We start from the raw sequence: 18129 nt of genomic DNA, 5'->3' as shown, positions 1-18129 counted from the left end.
TCTGTAAATGGTCAATCACGGGAAATCATATATAATGTATAAAATATTTTTCAAAAGAAGCGGAAACTTTTAAGAATAGTTATACTTGTAAATATTTTAATAAAATTCAAGACCGGGTGATAGAAGCAACAGGAATTTCAAAACATACAATTACATTAAGAAAAATATTAAGCAAAGCCGACCAAAAACCTCCATCCATGCCCTTTGAAACACCAAAGAAAAAGAGACCGAGAAAGGACTTTGTGTTAAATCTGGATAGTTTTGATTACGATGTAATCAGGAGGATGGTATATGATTTCCATAATAGATTCAATGAACTCCCCAATTAGCCTCATGCATGAAGTTTATATTTGCACGAAATATGTTTTATTCGGATGTTTGTTACCGATATATCATGTTACAAATGCATTTCCGTTTTTAAATTACCATTTAATTACTTAAAATTATAAATAAAAAGTACAAAATTTTTCCCGCGAAAAGCTAGTGAGCGAAACGCTCGAAACGCCACGTGACGTCACGCGTTCGACAGATTAGTGTCATTAGTAGCAAACGTCAGTTGGGCCGCCCAACGTGTGACGTCATCACGCTCTGTCGAATTCGCGCCAAAAATTATGAGCGTTTCAACCGCTCAAAAAATTTTAACATTTTAAATATTTTTTAATAAAATAATGTTAAGGTTTACAAAAGTATTTTTATCATTTCAGGTGTTCCAACGATATAAATTATGAATCCAAAAATAAAAATAAATTCATGCATGGAGCTAATTTGAAAAAAATGCGGTTGAAGCTAATAGAAGCTATTAATTTCAAGGGTTCTACAGTCACGCTACGAAAAATGGGATTTCGGTACTGTAAAACAAGGGATACTTAATCGAAAAACTTTAACGGAAAAGCATGATGTGCGACTGAAAAGGACCAAATATTTAGGTAAAATTAAAATAAGCAGGAATGAAGGAAGGGATATAGTGTATATGGACGAGTCGTATATACCTATACACACGTCGCACGTTGGTAGCAAAGGTTGGTCAGACTCTAGCAACGCAGGAATTAAAAAACCAATTTCCAAAGGACAACGGCTCACGCCGGCAGTGAAAATGGTTTTATACCTGGTGCGTTGCTTATGCATAAATCTACAGACACAACAGGCGATTATCACAAAGAGATGAATAGCGAGAACTATGAAAAATGAGTTTTGAATGATTCACGGTTAGTTTCACTAGACTGAAACAAAATAATACAAAATACAAAAGGTAATCACGGTCTATATCCCGGTCAATATAAGTCTATGAAAAATGGCTTAAAATTCAGCTTATTCCAAATTTGCCGACGAATTCAGTGTTAGTTGTTGATAATGCCCCATATCACAACAAATACACCGAAAAACTGCCCAATTCTAATACCCGGAAACATGATAGATTGGTTGACAACACATGATATTCCAGTAGACCCCAGCTTAACAAAACCACGAATTTACGATATTATCTTGCAACACAAACACGAACATATACCCATAGATAAAATACTGGCTGAACATGGTCATTCTGTTCTGCGTTTACCTCCGTACCACCCAGACTTTAATCCTATTGAGAATATATGGGCCCAATTAAAACAATACGTAGCTCAACGTAATGTTGACATGACTTTGACAAGCGTAAAGAATCTACTGCAAGAGAAGGTCAATATGATTGGTCCAGAAGATTGGAAAAAAGTTCGTCAACACGCAATTAAATGTGAAGAAGACTTCCGTACATATGAAAATAAAATAGACGATTATAGTGACCGATTTATAATTAATACAAATGACTATGATGTTGAATAGGTAGTTTTAAAAATTACAATAATATCACAATTTTCCTATTGTATAATTTTACCATAAAATATGAACTGAAATATGTGACTGGCATTATCAACTCTATAAAATTTCCGCCAGAAATAGTAAATGACGGTGTGACGTTCTGTTTTCGAATTTCAAATTCTGATTCTATTTTATATTTAGATTTTGACAAAAAGTCAAATCGCAATATAGTCATCAACCGAATATTAAGCATAATGTCATGAAATTAGGGCTTATTTTAAATTGAGACAATAATATTTTTGCGGTAAGTTTAAAACTTTTTGTGAGTTAATAAGAAAGCAGAACAGCAGTATCAGCTTCGCGTGTTATCGCCGATACCCGATGTATCTTTCTAAAATCCGAAGTTCGTTCTCAGAGTTAAGGGAATTAATTGAGGAAGATAATTCGATAGACACATTATAACGTTTTTAATATTAATTTGTGCTTCAAACATATTACCGCAGTTACGTGGTTTACTCTTGTGTAGGTCTCGGGGTTCTCAGGTTCCAATCAACAATCAAAAATAGAGCTACTTACTTTAGCTTCTATCTCGTGGTCGGTGCGGTCAAATGCGCCATAATAGTCGGAGAAGGAGGTGAGCGACATGAGGAACATGGCCATAATGCTCTCCATGGGCGAGGGCATGGGGTTGGACACCGAGTCGTCCACGCCCTCCGGCGTGTTCGGATTGTCGAACGACAGGAAGATTATGTAATATGCTGGAAATATACAATAAAAGTTCGGATTACATTTTTATAGCAACGTCACACAACCGACATAATATTTCGATAGCTACTGGCTATTAAATCACTGAATGTACGAGTACTTACGAAGATCACTCTTTAAAATTTTTAAATATGTATATAATCTTCGTAAGTACTCGTACACTCAGTGAAATATAAGTTTATCCATAGATAAATTAAAAAACAGTTTAATTGACAAATCGTAAAAAAAATTACAATTTGATTTGTTAGCCGGTGTTAATTAGCATTTTGAAAATCAAATATCTAGCAGATAACTAGCCTTAATGGACGTACCTTGAGAAAAGCCCATTACAAACACTAGATAAATGCAGACGAACCGCAGCAAGTCTCCCATCACCATTCTGTAAATCATCACAACGAACGGGCCCACAGATTTGAAACCTCTGTAAGAGAAAATACACCTTTTTTAAAACCTGTGTACCTACGATTTGAAAACAGAAATGGCAAAGAAATAAAAAATCGCTTGTGTTTCAATGTTCCCTAAGTTTGAAGTATTGTTTACTTTTAATAGAATTTGCTACATATTTTTATACGAAGATCCGGGCTAAGAAATCATTATTACTTGCGGAACTTTTATCCTTTGATTTAAGGTGTATTTAATAAAGTGTAAATATATATGAGACCTGCAGAAGAAAAGGAAGTAAGGTGCAGTGGTGAGCATAATGATGACGGCGAGGTGGTCTTCCGCCTCGTCGGCGCACCACAGCCGCAGCGTCGGCAGCGCCACCATCAGCAAGCACGAGAACAGGAACATCACCCTGTACACACGAAACAGCGAGATGCAATGCTTGCAATACTGACAAGTTACAGCTGCTGCATACCACATTATTTAAAGGTTCTATCGATTTTATGTATCATTAAAATTGCTAAAAGATATATAGTTACAAAATAGATGTGGATATATGGGGCCAGCCACAATACCAAAAGAAGTGGGATTGAAAAAAAGTTTCGCTTATGTATACATAACGTATGCGGAGTGAAATCTGGACAAAGTTTTGAACATGTAAAAAGCATGTAAAAAGTAAATAAAAATTATACTGAAATTATATCTAACTGCCAATTTGAAATCTGTCAATTAATCCGGTAAGTTTCATGGGTATTGGATTCTTTCTCTTGAAATTTGTGGTCAATCTAGCAGAACACCATCGCGAAACTGTATGTAATTTCTCCAGTAAGTACTATTTCCCTATGGCCGAAAGCGAAGATAGTGGAACATTTTGTGGAAGCAGGTTAGAGGTAAAGGTATGTTTATAATATGTTTACATCCTTTTTCTTTAAAAAAAAACTACCGCTAGAAAGTGGTTCAGGGAAACATGTCAGCATTAGCCAGTTTCCTGGGAGAGATCGATTGAAGAAAATGACGGCCCGCTGAGTCACAAAATCTTACAGAGGTCATGAGATTATTCAAATGTGGCAGTAAAACTGTTTAAAAATATCTTGGATATGGGCATCGGCAAACATGCAAGAAAAGTTAAGGTCACCGTCTCCGAAAATAAAAAAAATAACTTTGAAAATGTGGGTACGTCATACCGACAATTTTTTTACAAAAACAGCTGTTTTTGCGTTATGGGATTTATGGGGGACTAAGGGACTAATCATTGTAACGGTGCGTGTAACGGAACGTAACAAATTCTAAATTCTCTATTTAAATTCAAATCTTTCTTAAGAATCCCTTTCGTTTGCTTTAATTTTCAGTTCGATCCAAAACTCCGATCAATCAACACCTTCCTGTTAAGCTGAAGTGACAGCTTACTTATTTACGTTCTGTTTTTTTTATTATAAATATTTTTAGTTTATTGCAGTTATTGTGAACAAGAACAGTTTTTCCATAAGCTTAACTGCTTCCCCATTACCTGCTTCAAAAGGCACATTAAATGTGCGTTTTTATTACAATAAGGTTCCAGGGACGACAATAGGTATTTATATCGTCGTCCCTGGAACTAGCACAGGTAAAATAAGACTAAATATGGCCATTTGGCGGCAAACTATGTACTTCCATGATACTTTGTTTTTTATCTTTATCTTGGAACTAGAAATGAAGATCTGATGAGTCCTATCAACATTTAGGGTTTTGACCCCCTTTTCGGGGGGTGTGTTTAGGGGGTCCATTTAAAAAAATGCACAGGGTACAAACTGGGCATGTGAGGTGTCATTTTCGTGTAATTTTTTGCGCTGAGTCGAATGAGACCATATTCATACTCATAGGATCAATATTTTGGGAGATATGTATGGTTATGTTGAAAAAAAATTAAAAATCAAATATTTCAAGTCAAAGTAGGTTTTAATCAGCAAAACAATTGGAAAACTTTTATTTATTTATTTAATCTTTATTGAACAACAGAAAATACAATCGTACAAAAGATGGACTTAATGCTATAAGGCATTATCTACCAGTCAACCTTTCGACAAAGCAGATAATTTATAGACGGTGCAACATCATGTTGTAATATAAAAACAAAGAACATGCTTCAATTACAACACTCATTTATTTGTGGCATGAGCACGAATATTTGTTCCCGAGTCACGGGTGTTTTCTATGTATTTAAGTATCTATATATTGTATACATCCTTGTCTAAGTATTATTTATTTATTTATTTTATTTATTTAAGTACCCACAACGCAAGCCTTATTAGTTAATTTGTTACTCGTAATGTCGTATAATATTGATTTATACAACTAAACATGTATACAAGTAATATAAATAATTTGTTCAAGGGCCATGCCTTTGTCCAAGTCCGAGTTGTAGCAAGAAAGCCCCTTGCATATTTTGCATAAGACTGCAGCACACTCCTGTAGGGCAGGATTTTTCTCGAGGATTTTAATGAGTTGTTTTTTACCTTTGCTGTGAACAGGGCTGGTTTATTAGTTATATTACTTGATAAACAAATAAGTATTATAGGACATTACGAGTACTACACAAATTGACTAAGTCCTACAGTGAGCTTAATAATACTTGCGTTTTGGGTACTTAGAAAATGATATATTATACCTATATAGATACTTAAATACATAGAAAACACACATGACTCGGGAACAACAATTCGTGCTCATGCCACAAATTAATGAGTTGTGTAATTAAATAAAGTACGTTCTGTTTTTATATTACAACATGATGTTGCACCGCCTATAAATTATCTGCTTCGTCCAAAGGTTGACTGATAGAGAATGCCTTATAGCATTACGATTGTATTTTCTTTTGTGCAATAAAGATGAAATAAATAAATAAAAAAATTCCAATTATTTTTGCTGCTTAAAACCTACTTTTGACTTGAAATTATAATTTTTTTAATTTTTTCAATAAAAACCATACATATCTCGCAAAATATTGAGTATGAATATGGTCATTCGATTCAGCGCAAAAAATTACACGAAAATGATACCTCACATGCCCAGTTTGTAAACTGTGCATTTTTTTAAATGAACCCCTGACTATACCCCCGAAAAGGGGGTCAGAACCCTAAATGTTGATAGGACTCATCAGATCCTCATTTCTAGTTCCAAGATAAAGATAAAAAACAAAGTTTCAAGGATGTACATATTTTGCCGCCAAAATATGCTATTTTTCCTGTACTAAACCTGCAAGCTGCATTTTCATTACCACAACCTGTTGATGGAGGCTTACCTACCTACCCCCTCACAATCATATGTCACTTAAAATGGAAATTTATGGCAAGGTAACTATTATTTTGAGAACACCAATGGTCCAACGGACGAGAATGTGAAATATGTCGAGCATACGAACTTTCCTAAGAAAGTTTTCCTACGGAAGATGAAATTGTGTTTTCGACACCGATGGCTTTAAAGTACCAAACTTCCGTTAAAATGTCTCGCATTTGATAAACTTATTATTTTGCATTTAACGTTGTTAAATACATTATTAAAATACATGAAAATTTATGAAAAATAACCATGTTGTTTATATTTCATACGACATTGAATTTTGTCCAGATTTCACTCCGCATACGTTAGATGCATACCTGGATGGCACAGTGCTCAAATTCTCAACAAACATTTTCAAACCGAGAAATCTTGCTTCTCGTAACGCTGCTCCGATGTAAGCCAGCGCTCCTAGCCAAAGCAAAAGCTCTGCAGAAATTCTAACCTGCATACATAAAAACATATGAAAATAACAATTGTTTTTTTTTTCTTTTACAGATTTATATCATAGTAAATATATTAGGTATTTATTTTATTTATATCCACACTACAACTATTGTATCTCCTGTTTACTTTTGCTTGCCAAGAATCAAAATTCATCAGTCTACACTCCTCTGTGAGTCCTTCCCACCAGTCTTCCATGTCCGTGTCCTTTGGGGGTTCAGTAGCTGTAAACAATTTACTAGTAATATTGCATAGTCCAATGATTCTTGATATCACTATTACTCATATTCAATATGTCAACCTACGTTTGTCCTTCTCCTTGGGATGGCTTTTAAAACGAGCACATGGTCCACTGCCGGGTTTAGTTTCGTTTAATAGCTCCACGGCCCCCGGGTCTATTTCACTGGGGTTTTGCAATGACGTGCAGTTTTCTGAAAATAACACATAGAGCCTGCAAATGAATATATTATGTAGCATCACTACAATCTTAAAGAAATAAATTAGTCAGACCAGATCACAGTTAGGGCGGGCGTCTTTAGGCTGTGGCTGTGGACAAATATGAATAAGGTACAGTTGGCAGTTTCTCGGCGAGATACGATACGACCGATTGACTCTACATTGTAAATTGTGAAGGAACATTAGAATTATTTTATTAATCTTCATCAATAATTATTAATTATTTAGGATTTTTAGGGTTCCGTACCTCAAAAGGAAAAAACGGAACCCTTATAGGATCACTTTGTTGTCCGTCCGTCGTCCGTCAGTCTGTCTGTCAAGACAATTTATCTCGGGAACACGTGGAGGTATCGAGTTGATATTAATACTTAGGTCTATAGTCCGTTGAAGCTGTGAACAAATCATACTTCAAAAGTAACGTGAAAAAAAGATACAGCCGTTGATGCCGCAAAAAAGTGTCATAGTTTCTAGCGGTAACGTGGTATCGTACGGAATTCAAACTCACATCATAAAAATATGCGACAAATGTACGAAATTGTACGCTAATTTAAAAAAAAGTACTACATGTACTTACGAGAAAACGATGATCAATCTGTCACCGCTAGAAAGCATGCTTTCTGGCGGGCGCCTTCTATTTCACTATTTTGTAGTCGAGTTTTCAACTTTCTTGTGAATCAGAAAATATAAAGTATAAGAAATGTACAAATTTGTACGCTAATTGACAAAAAATGTACTAAGTACACGTACTTACGAGAAAACAATGATCAATCTATCACCGCTTGGAAGCATACTTTCTGGTGGGCGCTATCTATGTTTCACAAGAAAGTTAAAAACTCGACTACAGTCTACAACATAGTGAAATAGATCCCGCCCGCCAGAAAGTATGCTTCCTAGCGGTGACAGATTGATCATTATCTTCTCGTAAGTACAATTAGTTTTTCTTTATTAGCGTACAATTTCGCACATTTATTTGATGTGTTTGAATTCCGTATTACGATACCATGTCACCTCTAGGAAAGTATGACACGCAAAAAACGTATATTTCGACACTTTCAAGGGAATCAAAATGTATACCCAATACATTTCCCGAGACCTAGACCTGTGAAATTTGCCAAGTAATATCGTCTTACACAGTACAAGTACAGGTCGTTGTCTTACAAGTACAGGGAAAAATCTGAAAACTATAAATTTGTAAAAATAAAAAATACGTTCAATTTGTACGGAACCCTCGATGGGCGACAGAGTCGGATTTAGGGGAGGGCAACCGGGGCTATAGCCCCAGGGCCTCCACAAAAGAGGGACCCCACAATAGGCATGATGACAGTAATTAAAAGTCACTAAAATATTATATTTTTAATATAGTTGCTCAAAAAGTGCTACTTTACGTAGCTGTTTAGCGTGCGGAAAGTTGGTTTTCGCGAACTAGTGCTTTTTACTTTCCAATTATTATTTTTTTATACTTGTTCCAATTCATGACTACTTATTGATGAATGTTAATATTAGTTTCCTTTAAACGTCGTAATCAACATAAAAACCTACTGTTAATGTAAGAATACGAAAAATATACATATTTTATAATTTAATTACTTACCTCATCATCATTATAACACGTTTATTTATTAATATTGAATATTGAAAAACCGTTCTTAATAAGTTTTCTGAATGGAACGGAATAGCTGCCGAAACGTCTGTCAAAGAAGAGGCGTTTTTTCTTACTTTTACTACCTACTAAGAGGCGTTTTAAGATTCCAAAGTTTTTATTCCTTACTTGTTGTTTTTATTATGTTTTCGCAACTGTATTAAAAAACGTCTTTCGATACACGTGCGGAATGTCATTCTTCACTCGTCCCGAGTCTTATCTCGATACTCGTAAGGTAATGACATACTTTCCGCACTAGCATCGAAAGGTACTATTACGTAGCTGTTTAGCGTGCGAAAAGTTGGTTTTCGCGAACTAGTGCCTTTCACTTTTCCAATTTTTTTAAATTTATACTAACTACATATGTTTTTCGAAGTACGAGAACACGCAACCACCAAATGATCTTACAATAAAAAAATACATGTATATTACCTAGTTGACACACGCACCTGCAACTGCCAAATAATGAAAAGGTCTTAACGTGTAAGATACCTAGGGGTTATTTTAAACCAGCGTCTCTCATAGCACAGACACATAGAATATCTAAATTGTAGAATCCGAAAGCTCATATGGTTATTCAAAACTTATGCATGTCGCTACTACACAGCTTCTCACTCAAATATACACTGCACTTGCCCAGTCCATTATGACGTACTGTGTTACCAAAATTTGGCGAAGCCAATAAAACCAAGTTTCTGGAGGTCGAAAGAGCCCAAAGGTGTCTGCTTAAAGTTATGTTTTCTAAACCCTACAGATACCCTACTGATGACTTATATGTATAAAGAATGTATCTTACTATAAGGAACCTTTACGTATTGAGATGTGTTACAAAACTGCATGCGTCAATTAAGTACCAAGGTAACTACCTCTAAGGTTAAAAGACGAAAGCGTAAAGCTGCACTAGTGCCATCATTATCAATAAACTCTAAATTCGCAAAAAGTCAATTCCACTATCAACCTCCTAAATTATATAATTTTGAAATAAAACTATGAAAACGAATTAAGTACATCGCGTATATTGAATGTATAATACATCCCGACGTTTCGAATCCTTTACAGCGTGACCCGTTGACCCGTTGATAATCCGTTTTCATAGTTACCCGACTGCCAAAGGAGAAGGGTAATGTTTTTCGAGTGTATGTAAGTATGTATGTATGTATGTTTCTTTGTGGCCTCCTGTAGCCTAAACGGCTTAATGGATTTTGATGTATGAGGTATCGTTAGATTCGTCTTGATCACGGGAGTGTCATAGGATACATTTTAGCCCGAAAGTCCTACGGGATACAGAGAAAATATTTTCTTTACTTTCACTTTGAAAGAATTTGATGTATGAGGTATCATTAGATTCGTCTAGAACCTGGTCGTCGTCGTAGAACTTTCAAATGGTACTTACATAATAATCTACAAAATTATCGTTAAATAAAAACAACTAAAAAGTTATAAATAAAAAATTAATTATTATAAAAATACAAAAAACCCGACTGCACACTAAAAAGAGGAAATCAAGCCCCACAAGAAATATTGTTTATTCAAATGCTTAAACCAAGCTATGGAATACCGTTTAAACAATATAAAATGCACTATGAAATGTGTTCGTAATCGATAGTTAAATAAATAAAAACTTATTCTAAATACTAACAAAATATAATTTATAAATGTTGATGGTAAGTATCGCAGGCGGGGACTAAGTAACATTCTGCTAAATAGTGAACTTAACAACCAACAACCAAAATGACTATAAGTAACCCTCAGTTTGTCCCCGCCTGCGACACTTACCATCAACATTTATAAATTATATTTAGTTAGTATTTAGAATAAGTTTTTATTTATTCAACTATCGATTACGAACACATTTCATAGTGCATTTTATATTGTTTAAACGGTATTCCATAGCTTGGTTTTAGCATTTGAATAAACAATATTTCTTGTGGGGCTTGTTTTCCTCTTCTTAGTATGCAGTCGGGTTTTTTGTTTTTTTATAATAATTCATTTTTTATTTTATTTCATGAGTAAGTTGAGTAACTATCGCGGTAACCGAAAACAATATTATATATAATTTTATAAAATAACGATTTGATATATATCCTTTATAACTACATGAATGTAAGAAAAAGGTCATAGGATGGTTAAAAACCTTACAGTACAACAAAATAGAAGCTATCATGTAATAAATAGAGAATATACATATATACACACATGCACGCACGCACGCACGCAGATTAGTCACCCTTTTGAACTTCGAAGTCGGGTAGTAGTTAAATACAGGGTGGGCCAGTGATAAATGCATTAAAAAAAAAACAATTTTAATGTTTTTAAATAAAAAATATAATTATAATTTGGGATATAGAAATAAATTTTACATTTTAAAAATTAAATCATCGTAGCGGTTGCGGCACTCTTCCAGTCTTGCTTGTAAATTTTGAAAGACTTTTGTGTTAAGAGATTTCCTGGCTCCGAAACTTCACGAATCGTATGGTTACAACAACAACACATGGTTTCAGCAAGACAGAGCCACCTGCCATACAAGTAACGTGACCCTGGAAGTTTTGGGTGAAATGTTTCCTCGAAAATTGATATCGAGGCGAGGTGACATTGCTTGGCCTCCCAGGAGCCCTGACTTAACTTCGGCAGACTTCTTTTTGTGGGGTTACTTGAAGTAAGTGTACTCCAATAATCCGACAACCACAGCAGAATTAAAGGATAATATTCGTCAAGAAATCCAATCAATATCTCCGCAACTTCTAAGGAAAGTCTTTCAAAATTTACAAGCAAGACTGGAAGAGTGCCGCAACCGCTACGGACGACATCTTGATGTTTTAGTTTTTAAAACGTAAAATATATTTATTTATCCTAAATTTTAATTATAATTTTTAATTTATTATTTATTAAAAAATTGATTATTTATTCATTAAAAAAAATGCATTTTTCATTGGCCCACCTTGTATAAATTGTATAGTTCAAGCAAATCTTGTCAGTAGAAAAAGGCGGCAAATTTAAAAAATATAGGCGCGAGGGGTTATCTTCCCAAAGAAACTAAATTTCGCGCCTTTTTCTACTGACAAGATTTACTTGACCATCTATATTTCCCTTACCTACTTCGGTTACAATTTCAGTGTCATTATTAGTGGTAGAATTAAGCGTGGTCGTGTTGAGTGCGACGTGATCGGGCGGCGGCCCGGGGCGCAGCGTGAAGCACACCAGGCTGACGAGGAAGTAGCACGAGAACAGGATAAACTGCCGATAGAACCGGAACTTCACGAACGTGTTCCACTTCGTCTTTAGCAGGTCGATCAACATGCCTTCCAGCAGCTCCAGGTGCTCGTCTTTCTCCTGAGGACCATGACATGACAACACCATCTAAGTCGGCAGTAAATACATAAGGTTTTATTGTTTGTCTTAAACATAATTAGGTATACATACTTCACGCATGTACTGTATTTACATATAAAAAAAAAGCAGAATGAATTTAGTACTTGGAACAAAATTGTTTCTATCTCGGGATTATTCTATCATGTACCAACATGAACACCTAGAAGTTGAGATATATATTACATTTTGCTCCCTTGAAAATATAGGGAGGTATTGATCAGCCGATTTTAAAACTGATCTGCAAAAAAAAATAGCCATTAAATCATTTGGACACAAAAATTTGGCTGGCAATAAATAAAAATCGGGCTACAACTCTTGTTCAGCATAAAATTCACAAACTGTCAACATTGTAAATTATAATCAATATCGATCTGCTTCTGTTATAATATAATTTATCCGCTTAATAAATAGTTGAGCTGCAAAATTATTATTTGGTCAGCAAGATTTAAAAATTGGTCGGCAAAAAAAACATGTCTAAGCAGTTTAATTGAGACGTATGCATATTAAAGGAATGGTAATCTGATATAATAAAGTGGGTTACGTTTGATTTAAAAAATCATATTGATGATTATTTTTTAGATGACAAGTAGAAAAAAAACCGGACAAGTAAACGTATTTTTTATGTGAAACGTGAAATGTCTAAAAAATCCGTAGGGGTCGGATCAAAAACTAATTAAGCACATTTTCCTGTAATCTATAGGTAAAGATCTATTTTGTGTATTTTTTTCAAAATTTTAGACCCAGTCGTTTTGGAGATAAAGGGGGGGTGAATGGTAATTTTTTGCCTATTTTCTTGAATAACGTCTAAACTGTTTATCCTAAAATCATTAAAAAAAATATTTGAGATTCTCACAGTGAGCTCTTTCATTTGACGATATAGTTTGAAAAACTTTATTTTTTTATTTTCTCATTTACCCCACAAAAGTGGCCCCCGTGTTTAAAATTCATTTGTTTACGTTACATGTCCGTCTTTGGGTCACAAACTTACATATATATACCAAATTTCAACTTAATTGGTCCAGTGGTTTGGGAGAAAATAGGCTGTGATATACAGACAGACAGACAGACGCACGAGTGATCCTATAAGGGTTCTGTTTTTTCCTTTTAAGGTACGGAACCCTAAAAAAGCATTTTTGCATACAATTTGGTCACCGTACTCAATGTGACATCTTGTCGCTTTCCATACAGCGTATGTCAAAAGTTATGTTACTTGAAAATAATAAAAATTAAACGAATTATTTTAAACTGAAATAGATAACATACACTAAAGAACAAGTGACCAAGTCCACCGGTGTCCGAGACGGGAATCGAACCCGCGTCTTCAGTTTACGCGGCTACCGCCCTGACCACTATAGACCACCCGGCCACGGCGGTACCCCTCCCAAATTCTCTGGTGTATGCAATCTTTGAAAGGCTAGACGCCTTTAACCAACTCTTAAGGGCACACAACACAACACACAAATCAAAAAATATTTCATAAAATAATTTGATTTGTTCCCTAGTTAAACTAATTATCTTTTAATCAAATACAATAAAAGGAAAAGTGGTTTTGGATCACGACCCAGAAATCAATTAACCTCCTATAGGTAATCTATTATTTTCATTAAGGGAGACTTGTGGCAAAAATAGCTGTGCGTCTGGTCAGGAAATATGTTGAAGAGACGAAAGTATGAATATTTACGAAATCAAAGGATTTCCGACACCATACTCGTAGTATAGTAGAACTAACATTCAGCTTGGGCTGGCGAAGTGAAAAAAGTTCACGATCAGCTCGAGTATACCATACATAGTAACGGAAACAAAAATTTTTCGTAACTTTGTTTTTTTGTCCAAAACTGTAAACTTACTCCGAAAACCACCAAGTTAAGAGCGGAGTCTTTATTGATCAGGCCGGTCTCCGTGTGGATGGTGTCGACGCCGCCGAGCGGGTAGGCGGCGCACGTGGTGGCGCCGATCTGCCAGTAGATCTCGCGCTCGATGTTGAGGATATGGAAGAACAGCTCCGTGCGCGCCAGCTTAGCGGCCAGCGTCAGCGGCGTCAGGTTCTGCACATTGCGTATTTGCAGCGACGCGCCCACCTCGTACGCCATGTCGAAGGTACTCTGTCAATCACAACAGTAGCTAAGTAGTTTTAGAATAGGGTTGTTGATACAGCATCTAGTTAAATAGATCGAAAATGAGCAATTTATTCCTTACATTTTATTTAAAAAAAATATTGTATGGCTACTAAATATAGGGTGGGCCAATGATAAATGCATTTTAACGAAAAACGTCAATACGAAAAGAGAATTGATCACTGGCCCACCCTATATATAAACGCAATATTTCACCGACAAAATCGCTATTTCCTTGTATTCTATACATCGAAACGGCTTCTGTTACATGCTGACGTCACAATGTATTGCCATTTTGTTAGGACCGTTTCGTCAGTAAAGTGCGATTGTCAGACTTTGACTACTATACGTTGCTTCTGGAACGAAATATATGGAAAACTTGGCATAATTAATGGAAGACTTTTTTCAATTAGGATATGTACGTTATGGACCGAACTTATTTTTCATTAACCCTCCCTTCCCTCCCCTGCGTCACCCCACCCCCCCCCCGCGCACCCGCGCAAAGGGCCCGAAACCGTTCAAGATACAGAAAAAGTGTGTAGGAATGAAGTAATCCATAATAAATTTGGTATTAATCTTCTATACACACTATGGTGCTATCACTTATAGTTTTTGTGCAATCTGTCACCAAAGATGCAATTTTTTTAGCATTTAACGTTTATTTTTTATTTTTAAAGAACTGTTCTCAAAAAATTCTTACGATATCGCTTAATTTTGTTTTATTTAAGTAAATACTTAATATGTTCTTTAAACGAAGTATTATTTATTATTAAACTCCTTCATTTGACGACTCTATGCCATGTTGAAAATACATCCTCTTCAAACATTTTTAAGCTCACCGAACATCGTTACTATTAACCACTTCACTGTGTATTAAACGGATCCTGACCGAATTTTATACAGCACAACCCTAGGGTGATCCCACGATTTTTGACTACCACACCAATGAAAAGTTATAAGAGCGAAAGAGATAGAAATAGTAGATTTTTGCTTGTAGCGACAGTATCTCTCTACGAATGGGAAACGTGAACATATCAAAAGGGGTACTTAGGTACGTGTGTCTATGGACTATTGTGTGCCTCCCCCACTCTAACATTTGAATCCCCTTCTTCCTATCCCGGCATTTTGCCACGGCTCCTGGGAGCCTGGGATCCGCTTGACAACTAATCCTAAGAATTGACGTAGGCACTAGTTAGACCTTCCAACCCATAGGGGGAACAGGCATTGTTAGGATCAGTCCGGTTTCCTCACGATGTTTTCCTTCACCGAAAAGCGACTGGTAAATATTAAATTATATTTCGTACATTTGAACCATGGGTTCAAAACAAAAAAAATATATCGTGAATGTAGAGCTGTAGAAAGACATTTTATTTTATTTTATTTTATTTTGGTACATGGAAAACCAACAGCGCTAAACATATCAAAAAACTATAATAGAATTAGAAAGCTATTAGTAAGTAACAACATTCAATGAAAAGTCGTTTTTGACTTATCGCTAAAACTTCCCTTCTTAGTAAAAAGACGTATGTACAAAGAGCTGCGAAGGTATGCACCTACTCCCTTTTCCCTGTTATGTTATGTTGTTACTTACTAATAGCCTCCATTCAAGGCAGCGTATTGTGACGGACGGGTAACTACGGAGCCCTACAATGAGCATGGCCCGACATGCTCTATGCCTTTTTTCTGATATTCAGCACTTGAACCTCTTATGGTCACGGAATTAATTCAGATATTGTCTGTGTCACCTATTTTGTGTGTTTTTTTACTAGCCTATATATAAGTGTTCCACTGCTCGGCAAAGGCCTTCCCTCTCACCGCTATTTAGTCCTATCCAAATTGTTTTCTAAATATGTGTCCTGCCATCTCTATTTTGGTCTTCCTCTGCTCCGAGGTCCACCCTGTGGGCTGGATGGTGTGGCTAGTTCGTTAAGGCATGTATTTAACAGATCACCAGATTTAGTAAAATTTAACACCAAAAAATTCGTTTTTACCACCAAAAATAATGAATGATCACCAAAATAAGAACTCCTATTTAATGAGAAATGATTCCCAAATTTGTACCATATTTTTATCCTTTTAAAACGAATAACACCAAAATAATCATTTTTAACCCAAAACCCAAATATAGTAGATTACCAAAATTAGACCTCCATTTTAATGTGAAATTATAACCATTTTTTTAATTTTACTAACCTATTAAAGCAAATTACTTGAAGTCGGTTAAAAATGTGCAAATATTTATCATCTTGTTATTCCATTAAATTTATTAATCCACTTCGTCAATTTTTTCTAGTAGCATTTCGTTTCTTTAAGGGTCGCAGTTCTAACCTAACCTTACCCACTTTTCTTGTAGCACTTCGTTTCTGTAAGGGTCGCAGTTCTAACCTAACCCACTATTTTTGTAGCATTTCGTTTCTGTGAGGGAAGCAGTTGTAACCTAACATAACCCAATTTTATAGTAGCATTTCGTTTCTGTAAGGATCGCAGTTCTAACCTAACCTAACCTAACCTACTTTTCTGATAGCATTTCGTTTCTGTATGGGTCACAGTTCTAACCTAACCTAACCCACTTTTCTAGTAGCATTTCCGGGTCCGGGTCTGGGTCCGGATCCGAGTCCGGGTCCGTGTCCGGCTGTCCGGGTCCAAGTTTGGGTCAGAGTTCGGTCCGGGTCCGGATCCCGGGCCAGCCCGCGACCCAAACAGGCCGGCCCTGGTTGCCTCTTCGCTTCACCGTGGGTGACCAAGCCACGGTTACTAAGCCCCTCCACCACGACAAGGTGAGCAACCCGCGGGGGGTCGCAGTTCTAACCTAACCTAACCCACTTATCTGATAGCAGTTCGGTTCTGTGAGGATCGCAGTTCTAACCTTACCTAACCCACTTTTCTTGTAGCACTTCGTTACTGTAAGGGTCGCAGTTCTAACCTAACCTAACCTACTTCTCTAGTAGTATTTCTTTTCTGTAAGTGTGGCGCGTGACTGAATTGAGGCAATCCTCAATTCAGTCACGCGCCACACTTACAGAAAACCCAATGGTCAGGCGAGCGCGGCGCGTGCGGTGCGGTGTACGGGGATTGAGCGGGAGAGGCTAGTAATTTTGGCATCATTTTACTTTATTTGGTAATATGTATACATTTTTTGGTAATCATAGTGGTTTATTTAAGTGAAAATGTCGCATTAATTTGCTGTTCAAGATTTGGTGATCATTAATTATATTTGGTGATCATTCATGATTTTTGGTGTTTAAATACAATTTGAAGTGCAGTCGTGATTTAAACAGGTGGTAGTTTTGTAATTTTAGACCTTATTTTTTTGGTGTTTAGTATTTTTTTTTTTGGTGAAAGCGATTTCTTTATTTAGGGTACCAGAGTATTTTTTGGTGGTCATTATATTTGGTGCCGTTCGTTAATTCGGCCAACGTGCCCTGCCCAGCCCCATTTAGCCCACTTATAGCTTTGCGACCTTCATGCCCACATCCACAATACCGGTTTTGGATCGCAGTTCGGTGTTTATATGATTACATATAAACATATTACATATTACATATTAATGCTCGGTTGGTCGGTTCTACGAACATCCAGCATGCTGCGTTCCATTGCTCTCTGATCAGGTGCTCGCTCTCACAACACATGTCGAAAACGGGTTTAATAAGAACCTTAAATCATCTGCAGTTTTTATCGACCTGACTGCGGCATATGACACAGTCTGGCGCCAGGGATTGCTATACAAACTGTTGAAAATAATCCCATGCATGAAAATCTACAGGCTTATTGAAAACACCCTTACTAACAGACCGATACAGGTTTTCCTGGGTGACGAAACCAGCAGCGTCAGAACACTAAACAATGGGCTCC

At 36.2% G+C, this 18129-nt stretch overlaps 1 protein-coding gene across 1 annotated transcript in view; it reads right to left on the bottom strand.

Annotated features, from left to right (window-relative positions):
• Nucleotides 1–18129, bottom strand: part of LOC134754831 (transient receptor potential cation channel subfamily V member 5) — a 64401-nt gene that overhangs the window by 3367 nt on the left and 42905 nt on the right. Inside the window, exons 7-14 of the mRNA XM_063691259.1 lie at nucleotides 14011–14265; nucleotides 11887–12124; nucleotides 7005–7130; nucleotides 6829–6923; nucleotides 6576–6700; nucleotides 3221–3355; nucleotides 2871–2980; nucleotides 2371–2552 (exon numbers count right to left, since the gene is read on the bottom strand). Coding sequence (XP_063547329.1) covers nucleotides 2371–2552; nucleotides 2871–2980; nucleotides 3221–3355; nucleotides 6576–6700; nucleotides 6829–6923; nucleotides 7005–7130; nucleotides 11887–12124; nucleotides 14011–14265 — 1266 coding nt within the window. The remainder of the gene's footprint in view (nucleotides 1–2370; nucleotides 2553–2870; nucleotides 2981–3220; nucleotides 3356–6575; nucleotides 6701–6828; nucleotides 6924–7004; nucleotides 7131–11886; nucleotides 12125–14010; nucleotides 14266–18129) is intronic.

Source organism: Cydia strobilella, chromosome Z, assembly GCF_947568885.1.
Source record: "Cydia strobilella chromosome Z, ilCydStro3.1, whole genome shotgun sequence".
In the NCBI taxonomy this organism is placed as follows: domain Eukaryota; kingdom Metazoa; phylum Arthropoda; class Insecta; order Lepidoptera; family Tortricidae; genus Cydia; species Cydia strobilella.
Note: the sequence above shows the minus strand (reverse complement) of the source record. Positions and strands in the feature narration are given on the sequence as shown.